Source organism: Pan troglodytes, chromosome 14 (genome assembly GCF_028858775.2).
Source record: "Pan troglodytes isolate AG18354 chromosome 14, NHGRI_mPanTro3-v2.0_pri, whole genome shotgun sequence".
In the NCBI taxonomy this organism is placed as follows: Eukaryota; Metazoa; Chordata; class Mammalia; order Primates; family Hominidae; genus Pan; species Pan troglodytes.
In genome coordinates this window covers 35,468,757-35,481,229 of record NC_072412.2, presented here as the reverse complement: position 1 = coordinate 35,481,229, position 12,473 = coordinate 35,468,757, and the positions used below count along the sequence as shown (strand labels likewise).

General features: G+C 40.4%; 2 protein-coding genes across 2 annotated transcripts in view; one reads left to right on the top strand and one right to left on the bottom strand.

Annotated features, from left to right (window-relative positions):
• Positions 1-1,487: 1,487 nt before the first annotated feature.
• The window catches only part of SPART (spartin), a 67,269-nt gene continuing 56,283 nt past the window's right edge, over positions 1,488-12,473 (top strand). Inside the window, exon 1 of the mRNA XM_063792054.1 lies at positions 1,488-1,579. The gene's annotated coding sequence lies outside the window, so the exon portion shown is untranslated. The remainder of the gene's footprint in view (positions 1,580-12,473) is intronic.
• On the bottom strand, positions 1,933-10,999 carry LOC129136816 (putative uncharacterized protein SPART-AS1). Its single transcript, XM_054665186.2, has 5 exons — positions 10,913-10,999; positions 6,063-6,167; positions 5,824-5,937; positions 3,324-3,469; positions 1,933-2,180 (listed from the first exon to the last, which is right to left on the bottom strand). Exons 1-4 carry the CDS (start codon positions 10,973-10,975, stop codon positions 3,443-3,445), a joined length of 309 nt encoding a protein of 102 aa, XP_054521161.1. The 5' UTR covers positions 10,976-10,999; the 3' UTR covers positions 1,933-2,180; positions 3,324-3,442.

Genomic DNA, 12,473 nt, shown 5'->3' with positions numbered 1-12,473 from the left:
TTGTTACCCTGACTTGAGTGGCCTTTCATTGTGTGTGTGTGTGTGTGTTTGTGTGTGTGTGTGTGTGTACGTGTGTGTGTTCTGGGCATGCGGGATTTCTGGCAAAGAGTTTTGAACCACAATGGCTGGGGGATTAAATAGGAAAGTGTGCTGGTGGGAGATCTTAATCTGCCACAAAAATGACACTAAACAGAGGGAGAATGTCATGCTAGATGTTAAAATGCAAGTTTTACAGCGGCTTGAGATCCTTTCAACGAAATAGTCAAGGAAACCAAGAAATCAGTAGGCAATCAATTAGGAATAGATGGAAAGTGCTTTGACATAAAGAAAACCACCACTGCCACCTCAATTTGGTGACAGCTGACAAACAGTAAAGGGAAGAAACGATGGCTTGAGGCACATCATGACTTTAAGGGATTAGACGAGAACATACATTGGAGATATGTGTACTGTACATATATATATATATATATACAGAACATACATACATAGAGAAGGTACACACAGAACACACACTGGAGTCTCCTTGGAAGCTGTGCCACAAAGCAGTGGTTTTCAAAGTGTGATCCCAGACCAACAACATCCGTATTACTTGGAACCTGTAAGAAATGTTAATTTTGGGACTCCACCTTACCTAGCAAATTAAAAATTCTGGGTTGATGTCCAGCAACATGCATTTTAACAAATCTTTCAGGTGATTCTAATGCCTGCTAAAGTTTGAGAACCACTGGAATTATATTTCAGTTAGGCTTTCATTTCTGGCTGCTTCGTCTACATGTAGGGTGTGTGTGTGTGTGTGTGTGTGTATGTGTGTGTGTGTTATATGTCTGAAATTTTTAAAAAGGATACTAATCTTTAAATTTTTGCTTGCTTTAATCCAGTGGTGTTAATAGAAGAAATAAGAAACACAAAAATGGGGTCAATAAGAAGAAATAAGTAAGCTAAAATGATAGGAAAAGGCCAACAGAAAAATAAACAAATAATTTTTTATTTTCTCTTTCATATAGTCAAGTGTGAGCCCCTTGAATTTCTACTGATGTAAAAATCGTATTTGTTTTCATTTGGAAGGAGCCTTCGGAACCTCTGCTGCCACCTTCTCATCTTACAGATGAGGACCTGATCGGGGTAAGGTTTTACTGACCTGCCAGGTTAGACGGCAAGTTCGTGACCCAGGGTCTGAGGAAGAGAGATCGCAGGTAAAAGTTTGAATTGAGTAGATATTCTTGGTTTGGGAGAAAAATAAAGTGCTTATCCACATTTTTTGAAGTTATGTGAATCATTTAAATTGTCTTCCCCATCTCCTGGCTCCTGCCAGAGACTGGTGCTAAGACACGCGTGGTTGGAGGAACACACGCTCTCTCGGGAGGTGACGGCCCAGCAGATGGATCAGCACCACAGACCCTGGCCCCAGCTGCAAGGCTGCCTTTGCCAGGAGAATGAAAGAGTCTTTTCACTCTTGTTTCCTCTCTCCCCATGCCAGGCTCAGCACGAGTACCAGCCCCCACCTTCCGTCTGTGCATGTTTTCTTCAATCCTGGAAGGAAATCATAAGTGATTTGCCCCAAAAGGATTGCTCTTGAGTGAGTAAAGAGATAAACTTTATTATCATTATTAATCACTACTATTTTATTTATGCTCTATAATAACCCTCCTTCTTTCAGAAGGTATTGGGCGGGGCCGGAGGAGCTTTATTTTTAAGGGCTGGTTATCTGTCCCATCCCTGACCAGGCCACAACGTCATCAAAGTTCTATTGTATATTTTAAACTTAACAGAAAGTTCAATTCAACAGAAAGCCAAAGGTATGAAGAGCCAGGCCTGCGATCTCCATGGCTTCACTCTTCCTACAGTGTGGAGTTCACTGCCTTGCACACCATGAAGTCTCTATAAATATTTGGTGAATTACTGAGTGAATGTGAGAGGGCAATGAGGGAAAATGGCAACATAAAGCAGATGAAAGAGAGAGCTCCTGAGAGTTGACTCCTTTGTTTGTTACTTTACCCGTAGGAGAAAAGCAGTCAGTGGGCATTGAATTATGTTAAAGTCACCCTAAAGTAGAGGATGGCAAACCTGATCCTTATGTATTTCCAAGCCTGGGCAGAGAGATCTTCCTGTATTTTCTTGGGGGAAAGTACATTGGCTTTGGAGATGCTCCAAACCAGATTCCAGGCAGTCGTCAGCAGCTGGGATAAATCAGTTATGGTTCCAGATTAAAATTTAAACTCAGAGCTAACAAAAAGGCATTGATGAAACCACAGCAGAATTTGGAGACAAAATTGTGTTAAATGCCATCATAGACCTTAGATGTCTGCTAGTACTAAGATCGCTATATACGATTATGAAGAGTATAAGACTAACATATCAGTTATAGGACATCTAGGAGTACATTGCAACACTCCTAATAACTCTACCATTTTTTCAACAACAGCTTCTGATACAGCTTTTAAAGGACTAAATGAATTAATACAAGCTATGTTTTTTCATTTTGTATGGCCTCTTGCTGTTTAAAGTTTTATAAAAAGTGAAATACATAAGATGATGACACTTGGAAGAAAGATGGGAGGCAAATGACCTTGGAAGAAAATCAATAGCTGATTTAATTTTTGAGAAAAATAGCATTATTTAAAGAAAATGTTCTGCAATTTTTAAATTTATTTTTATTTTTTATTTTTTGAGACAGAAACTTGCTCTGTCACCAGGCTGGAGTGCAGTGGCACGATCTCAGCTCACTGCAACCTCCACCTCCTGGATTCAAGCGATTCTCATGCCTCAGCCTCCCGAGTAGCTGGGATTACAGGCAAGCGCTACCACACCCAGCTAATTTTTGTATTTTTAGTAGAGACGGGGTTTCACCATGTTGGCCAGATGGTCTCGATCTCCAGATCATGAACAGCCCACCTCAGCCTCCCAAAGTGCTGGGATTACAGGCGTGAGCCACTGCGCCCAGCCAATTTATTTTTTAAATTGTTATATTTGTGCTCCAAAAACGTAGAGTGTAATATATTAAGATTTTTAATGTTAGCTTTAGTAATGACTGATTGGAAAAATGTAAAATATACCTATAATATTGATAGCCTCACTTCTCTTAATATTGAATTATTACACATAGTAACCTACTGATTAAATCAACAAGGTATCTTAAGTTCTAGCTAACAGTATGACTTGCATGCAATCTACTAGGAAAGGCAGCTTTCTATTGGCAGTTTTTTTTCATTTTTTTTTAATAAGGAGGGGTAATAATATATTGGCTGGAGAATCATTGAAATTGTGGAGAGTATTTTATTTCAGTGATGGATAAACATGATCTCAATACATTCTTTCTGTACCTTTTTTAATGGTCCTTCTTCCTCAAAAGCCTTCCAGATTTGTTTGTGTTCATTTGGAAGCTCATTTATGCCTGGTTTGGGCAGAGGACACACCTGTGTTGTTGTTTATTCCTGTATCCTCAGCAGCTCATATAGTGCTTAACATGCTGGAAGGGAGAAAGGAATGAGCAAATGAAAGAATTTATTTTTTGTTGACATGTTTAAAATATGCCCGACTCTTTCCTTGAAAGAAAAGTGATAAGCCTTAAAGTTTTAGAGCCATGATCATTTTACTAGGGGCAAAGGTTTACTAATATTAATGTATGTATATTGAATCCTTTTTTTGATTATATTTAGCCCTAAAGCATGTTGCAATGAGAATAGAGAACACACAAATAAATTGTGTGCCTTACATTTGCAGAGGCAAATGATTATCCGTCATATCCTGAGAATATATAATTTTTTAAAAGCTTAGGAAAAATGAGTTTAATATTTGTGTCTATTACTATATTTAGGCCAAAAACTCAGACATATTTTAATTGAACTAGAGGACGCTGTGCCAGATGACTGAATCATCACATAGTGAGTGAGGAGATATCACCTGTGAATAGAAGCCCTGCTTCCCGCTCACTTGCTTAGCTAACAAGACCGGGAATACACTGCCATCTACCTCCCTGTTTGCTTCAGATCTTCTGTTCCAAGAGAATCTTACAAGGCTTTTTTCATCCCAATTTAATTATTTTAAGTTTTTTTTTTTTTAATGGTTTTAAGAGCGGAGAGTTTAATAGGCAAGAAGGAAAGGGGAAGACAGAAGGAAGAAGCTCCCCTGTACACAGACAGAGGGATGGGTCTCCAAAGCCAAAAGAGGAGGTCCCCACCTTGCCACAGATACCAGCCAGGTATATATGCAGAGGCTGGAGGAGGCGGTGTTTGATTTACATAGGGCTCAGGGGATTCGTTTGACTAGGCATGTCATTCACGTAAACTGCGAAAAAGCTGGCCCTCCCACCCTACCCTTTTAATATGCAAGTGCAGGGTGCCATGATTTTCTACTCATGTGGGGATATGTGGGGGCAGCCATGTTGCCAGGAACATGTGGGGAAAGGGCAAGAAGGCCTCCATGTTTGGGTGGACCCAGTTGCCAATAGCCAGCATTTGCATATCAAAGGTTGCTGGCCTGGCTCTAAGAGCCAGGGCTTTACAAGAAACTTTTCCGGAGATGCTTTAAAAACCGAAAACTTCCCAAGGACACCTTTTCCTACCGCTGCCTGCTGTGGAGATGCCACACTAACTGCTGTTAGGGGATTTTGGGCGGCGAATCTTTCCGGCTACTTCCTGCTGAAAAGGGGCATCGAATGGGGAACAGCAGCTAGCGCTCCTCCTGGGGTGGATCTAAGGGTCCTTAGAAGAATGGCATGTCCATGTGTGGTTCAGTTTACAGCACCATTTGGAGTTTGATTGCTTCAGTCTGATGATTGAATTTTCTTTCTTGGCGCATGCATCAAAATGATACGGCTCTGATGAGTGGAGGAACACCATGGTTCTTGGTCCTCATGCCGGTTTAAATAAAACGACACAGATACACGTAGGGTGGTTTTAAGGAGTGGAGAGTTTAATAGGCAAGAAGGAAGGGCGAAGACAGAAGGAAGAAGTTCCCCTGTACAGAGACAGAGGGAGGGGTATTCCAAGCCGAAAGAGGAGGTCCCCCAAGATTTTTATAAATGCATGTATTTTCAGACTTTTACAAACTAATAATTTTTCAGAACTCAGCTGCACTCAAAATTTCAACTGAAAAGTGAGTTGAGTATCAGAAATGGCATCAGTACTTTGCACATAACAGATGTGCAAATATTTGATTGATTCATTGAAACTGCTGAACCAGAAAACTGTTTCTGTGGAGGCAGGAAGTTGAAATAGGGAGAGAAATATAAAGTTATCTTTGAATTAATGAGGAAGTGTAGAGGACACAGGGAGGTATACCAGGTAAGGGATGTGGCGCTAATGGTGGTAATAGTAGTGTGATAATTTTGATAGAGAGACAGGATGAGATTCCATGGAATGTCTGACATTTGAGATGAATGTAATAAGCAGAGTTGTGAAATATAAGGTCTGTTCCAGAACAGCTGAATAAAGTGTGGCACAGCTGGAGAATAGAAGATGTGAAGAAAGAGAGGCGGTGCTGAGTAGGGAAATCAGACCAGATTTTATGAAGGGCCTTGAACTCCTTTCTAAAGTATTTAGATTGCTTTTCCAGGCACTATGGAGTCATTCAAGGTTTTTAAGCAGGACAGTGAAATGAACAGATTGTGTTTTAGAAAACCCTGGTCACACATAGAGAAAGTATTAGCTTAGAGAGACCAGAGAGAGGAAGCTACTGCAGGAATCCAGGTGAGAAATGGTAAGTCTGACAGAGCGGTGGTGGCTGTGGGACGTGTAAAGACATTTTGAGGGTTGAATTTGCAGGATTTGGTGATTGGCTCTGTATGAGAAGGGGTAAAGAGACCAGAAGATGAGCTCTTACCTCCAACATGCTGGGCATTCTAGAGTGAGGTGATAGGTCTTTAGTCCACCCATGCATTCCACAAATATTCACAGCTCGCCTGTTCCATTGCAGACGTTGTGCTAGATGCTGGAGCTATGGAGATAAAAAAAGATATGGTCATTGTTCTAAAGGCATCTACAAGTATATACAAATTAAAATTCCTCATCCTTACAAAGTCAAAAAACTAGGGATAAAGTTGGACAAATATTTCAACATACATGACCAATATCCTTCATCTGTGCTCCATAGAGAAGTGGGTAGGTATCAACAGGCGGTTTATAGGAGAAGAAATCCAGGAAGAGAGACTTGGCTTTCCTAGTAATCTAAGATATTTGCAAAAACAAACAAAATGAAAAACATTTTGAAGAAAAGTCTGGAAGATTAATAAAAATGAAAAAGAATAATAATAACATAGTAACATATCCCAATTTTATAGGCTAGAACACACATACACATACACACAGAGTAGGAAAAATGAAAAGTATGTACACCATACACTTAATAGTGGTTCATCCCAAAAAATGGGGCCACAGATCTGGTAGTTTTTACTTAATTCTTTGCACTGTATAATTTTTTTTTTACTTTAACCATCTGTTGCTCCTATAAGCTAAAAATAACCAATAATGCATTTTCTACTTTGGATAAAATGATAAAGAGTGCAGTGTGTAGAGGAGATGGGAGGAGAGCAGTCCTGGCAGCAGCAGGACACGTGGAAAGGAGTAGGAAGTGGAAGTGTGGGGCATTGGTGGGAGCCCCTAGCAGTTCAGCATCATGCAACCTCCAGTGTCAGAGGAGACAGCCAAGGAGTCATGCAAAACAGTTTAGTTCTTATCCTAAAAGGGACCAGGAACCAGTGACAGCTTTGGATCAGGAGAGAGACATGGCCCCGTGTGCAGATCCCTCTGGGGTCAGTGTGGAGAACGGATGAAGGGGGCTGATTGACAGCAGAGAGGTCACATAGGAGGCCTCTGTTAAAACACAGCAAGAGGTAATGAGGCCCCTGTGGCAGGAGGACCTTGGTCAAGTCAACTTTTGCAAACTTTGTGTTCCTTGATTGTCTCACTGTAAAATGGCAAGAAGAATAGCATTGATCTCAAAGACAGATTATGAACTTAGTGAAGGTCAATTTTCAGGGCCCCTCACTTGCACTAGCCCAAATATTTCCCTTGACAAATCCTAATTCTAATATTTGTAATCTTCTGTTCTTTTTCGTTAATGGGACCTGAAACTATACAAGTTTCAGGCTTCATGAAACTTGGATCCATTTCTGACAAAGCGTGGGATTGCCATCAGAACAACGTGAGCTGATCCCTCAAGCGGGTGTGGGACAGTATCCGGCACACAGTACCTGCTCTAGCAGTGTTGGCTGTTTTTATTATGTGGAGGTGGATTAGGGAGACTGGAAGCTCTAAGATGATCCCTGGGGATTCTGACTTGGGCCACAAGGTGTTAATCCCTCAAATAGAGATTATTTAGTTTAAAAATGAAGGAATACAGGTTCAATTTTGGCTATGTTGGAGCTCATGGTACAGATAAAATAGTCAGTGGGTGTCCAGAAGTAGACCAGGAAATGGTGAGGTATAGAGCTCAAGAGAGGTTAACGTTATACATTTGAGAATTATCCAAATAGAAAAGATAGTTACAGTCACCATTACTGATAAGAGGGTCCAGGGATAATGTGGAGAATGAAAACAGAATAGCGTTCAGGACAGAATCCTGGAGAACACCAACTTTTAGCAATCAGGAAGATTGTGATGGTGGTTCCATGAATCTATACATGGATATGTAAAACTTTATACTACTGCATACCGTCCCCCAGCCCAAAAAAAGAGTGCATGTAAAAACTGGTAAAATCAAAATAAGGCCTGTAGTTTAGTTAATAATACATACCAATGCTAGTTTCCTGATTTTCATAATGTACTATGGTTATGTAAGGTGTTATCTTTGAGGAAAGCTGGATGACGTACACTTAAAACTATTATTTGTGCATCTTATTATAGTATTTGTCTCAAAATAAAAGGTAAAAACAAAAACAAAAAACAACAACAACAAAAAAACCAACAGGCTGCAACACTATCACTGCTGAGACGCTGAGGCATGTCCATTTTGGCAGAGCTGATTCAGTGTTGCCAGATAATTCAGAATTAAATACTGAGTGCTGATATTATTTCATGGCTATCTTGAGCAGTAATCTAATTTCAGGCTAATTTCACAAGAATGTGACCAACTGCACAAGCTAAAATAACTGGGACATTCTTGCCAAAATCTGCCTCCGGTCAATAAAAACCCCAAATCTTCATAGGGGAAAAAGGATCAAGCAAAGGCAGAGAAGAGTAGATGGGAAAATTCAGAGAAGGGGGAGGACCAAAAGGCAGCAGCTCAGCATTTCTCTAGAGTTCAGAGAGAGAGAGAGAGAAAGAAAGAGAGACAGACAAAAAGAGGGACAGAGAGAGAGAGAGAGAGATGCTTATTTAACTCAACACCTGATTTATTCCCAAACACTAGGAAAGAGAATTCCATTTAATTCCCATACTCTCCTAGAAAAAGTAAATAGGGAAAAATAAAATCAACTAGAAATCATTTTGGTTGTTATTGTTTTCAGAAAAAAGAATCATTACTAATCTTTAGACTGATCCTGTTCTCACAGATCGTCAGGCAAATACAAGGACTGTTTGAAATACTTTCGTTCCATGCCACTCAAAGTGTGGTCTGTGGACCAGTCCCTTGGGGCTTTCCAGAAATGCAGCCTCTCAGGTGCCATCCTAGACCTATTGAATCAGAATCTGTCTTTTTTAAAAAAAAATATTCAGAGGATGTGTATGCATGTTAAAGAGTGGGAAGCCCCGATTTAGCAGTTCTGCCTTTCACCATGTTGATAATCACCAGCAGAAAATTAGTTAATACAGAGGACAATTACTGCCAGCATTTTGGAAAATAATCTTACATAACCAAAAAGAACAGTGGAATAAGGTATTAATTTTTAGAGTCTCCTAGGAACAAAATCTCATTAAAAAAAAAGTATCCTCCACATTACAGTCTGCTTTCTTGCTGTTGGTTTTGGGCTAGCAGCTGAGGGGCAGCAAGCTGTGGGCTATCTTAGGCACCAAGCAAGCCCTGAGGGTTAGCCTGGTGGAGGAGTAGGGCTCCTCCTACTCAAGATCTACTCAAGATCTGCATGAGTCCAGATCTTCTCAGGTGGCCTCATGCAGAGCACACGGGAGAAAGAAACGAGGGATTCTGCATCCTGAGAGCAATGTCTCATTCAGAGCATGATATTGAAATGCACTTTTTTCAATAACTGAGTCACTACTGGACAAGTTGCTTAACAAAGATGTAGTGAATACATGTAGTCAGCTGTGACTCTTTAGATCTGGGTATAGCTACACCCCTTCACAGCTGGTCACCTCCTGAGCCTCTGTCTCTTCTTCCATAACATGGGTATTTTTTTTTTTTTTTGAGATGGAAGTCTTGCTCTGTCACCTAGGCTGGAGTGCAGTGGCGTAATTGCAGCTCACTGCAACCTCCACCTCCTGGGGGTCAAGTGATTCTCCTGCCTCAGCCTCCTGAATAGCTGGGATTACAGGCGTGCGCCACCATGCCCGGCTAATTTTTGTACTTGTAGTAGAGACGGGGTTTTGCCATGTTGCCCAGGCTGGTCTCGAACTCCTGACCTCAGGTGATCCACCCATCTCAGCCTTCCAAAATGCTGGGATTACAGGCGTGAGCCACCACACCCGGCTGACATGGGTATTGTTTGCCTGGGGTCTAGTACAAGGACTGGAGTGATAATAATGCCTGCCTACAATGGAGCATCCTAGGCATTGCTCAAGGTAATTTTTGCACAGCATGCTGACAACCTTGAAACATCACACAGGCATAAAATCTTTTTATTATTGATATTCATGCAGTCAAGAATTTGTCTTAAAACCAAAGAGCAAAAATATCAATTGTAAATATCAATAGAGATTACAATAGTCATCAGTAATAGCTTTCTTACTATAAGAATGTTGTAGTATAATTAAAAATGTAAATAGTAGCAATAAATGCTTAGTAAAGTTTAGAAAGTTTTCAGTTTCAATTATCCATCAGAATGAAAAGGTGGTTTTAGGGTGATGCAAAGGGGCCAGGCATGGTGTAAGCACTTTGGGGGTCTGATGCAGATGGATCACCTGAGGTCAGGAGTTTGAGGCCAGCCTGGCTAACATGGCAAAACCCAGTCTCTATTAAAAATACAAAATTAGCTGGGCATGGTGGTGGGCACCTGTAATCCCAGCTACTCAGGAGGCTGAGGCGGGACAATTTCTTGAACCCAGGAGGCAGAGGTTGCAGTCAGCTGAGAGCACACCATTGCACTCCAGCCTGGGCAACAAGAGGGAAACTCTGTCTCAAAAACAACAACAACAAAAACAACAAAAAAGAATGATGCAAAGCAATTGAAAAAAATTATATTAATGTTCCCTCTGGTGGTGCTTGTGTTTGAAAAATTTATGTATTCTATAATTCAAAACTTGTTTTCTTTTAGAGAGTTCAGAAATATCCTGAAAAAGACAGATTCTTTTGACTATTTGAGGTTCTGCTTAGTTTAATGTATTTTGTTCCCAAAAGTTTGAGGTAATACAGATGGCATGCATTTTTCAGAAGATTGCAATAAAAACATGTATATAAGTTGGTTTGCTTCCACCTGGAAACAGTTACATTATATTAATGTTGAAATTGATACAGACAGCATTATGAGGTTAATGTGCAATATCATTACACCATGAATTTTAGCTCCATGATAGTATGTCTGTGTCTAATGTGAGTATTGGAGAAATATGACAGCTCCCAAGACATTTCTGGACAGAGTTGTCTAACCATCACAGATTTCCAAGTTATTACAGAACTTTAGAGCCTGCATGGCATCTCAAAAGGTTCTTTGTCTACGGAGGTATTAAAGGACTAACTACCAGGAATAGAAAAGGGTCACTTTCTAGTGAAAGTAGTGCCTACTCTAACATAGCAATATAAATATTGATGTGAAAATTCAGAGCTTAGTGGGGGAAGGGGGCAAGAGAAGAAGAATTCTTACCATATTTAGGCAGCAAACTTTTATCTGGCAAGTTGATTCACTTGCATATATGGCAAAACACATGCCTTTAAAGATTTTCACAGATCTCTAAAAACAGAGAGAGTAAAACCCGAAAGGTAGTTATGAGAATGAAATGAGTTACTCTGTATACAAAGTGCCTAGCACAATGCCTGGTACTTGGGAGACGGTACAAATGCTAGTTCTTTTACTTCTTCCTGTTCCCATATGCATAATTCTTCTCTTCCCCATCTCAGTATGAAATAGCTTCTAGTGTCATCTGGGGATTAGTTACCTAATCCCCAAATCTGAAAGACACTCTTAACACCTTCCTCTCTGCCTCATCTTCCTGCCCCCAAATCCAGTGAACTTACTAGGGTAGCTCTAACATTCATCATTCTAGAACTGCTGATTTCATTTGACATGTTTCCCTAATGGCAATGCAGGAATTTTCTCCAAAAATCAAAAATTTAAGTTTAAAAATTTATTTATTTATTTATTTATTTTTGAGATGGAGTCTCGCTCTGTCACCCAGGCTGGAGTGCAATGGCACAATCTTGCCTCACTGCAACCTCCACTTCCCAGGTTCAAGCGATTCTGCTGCCTCAGCCTCCTGTGTAGCTGGGACTACAGGCGTGTGCAACCATGCCTGGCTAATTTTTTGTAATTTTAGTAGAGATGGAGTTTCACTGTATTAGCCAGGATGGTCTCGATCTCCTGACCTCGTGATCTGCCCACCTCAGCCTCCCAAAGTGCCGGGATTACAGGCATGAGCCACTGCGCCCAGCCTAAAAATTTATTTTTAATCCACCTGGGTGATTGCAGAATAAAATTCAGCATCTACTATGTTCAAAGAGGTGTTTTTGTTTTTTTTTTTAATTAACAACCTCTTACATAGTGTTTAGTGTTCTAGGCACTATCCTAAATGCCCTATACATACTGGCTCATGAAGCAGTTACTATCATTACCCTGTTTTAGCAGTGAGGACACAGATGACACAGATGAATACAGCAAACTTGCCCAAGGTCACCAAGCTGGCCAGTGGCAGATCCAGAATTTGGACTCTGAATTTGAACAGCTGGCTTCAGGATCTGTGCTCTTGACTACTGCAATCTGCTGTCTCTTGTGGAGTACAGAGCTTTGCATACGTTATTTTATTTAATCCCAAATACAATCCTATGAAGTTGTTACTGCTTTCTCAACAAGCCAAGTTGGAAACAAGCTTTGAGGGTAAGTGACTTGCCTAAGTTCATGTAGGTAGTAGGTAAGACTGTTAGGACTCAAACAGCTGCATGTGATGGTCCATGGCATTAAGTATATGTCTATATTTAGAGCTAACCTGAAGAGGCCATCTCTAGCCTTGGCAAATTACTCTTTTTTCTCAGGTGTTTCAGATTTTTCCAAAGTATATTACCTCTTGGGAATTGGATAAACAATAAGACACTGTGGTATAAGAAAAACATGCTAAGGTTTTAAAGTCAAAGACTCCAATTTAAATTACAGTTTTACCACTTACTAGTCACAAGACCTTGACCGTGTTATGTAATGTCAATAAACCCCACTC

What these genes read in the sequence shown, in the direction of transcription:
- LOC129136816 (XM_054665186.2), bottom strand. Translation starts at nt 10,975, where the DNA reads ATGTGTTTTGCCATATATGCAAGTGAATCAACTTGCCAGATAAAAGTT. An exon ending in AGATGAAGGATATTGGTCAT is followed by an intron (nt 5,938 to 6,062) that starts GTATGTTGAAAT and finishes TTATCTCCATAG; the next exon opens with CTCCAGCATCTAGCACAACG. An exon ending in GAATGCCCAGCATGTTGGAG is followed by an intron (nt 3,470 to 5,823) that starts GTAAGAGCTCAT and finishes TCTCCCTTCCAG; the next exon opens with CATGTTAAGCACTATATGAG.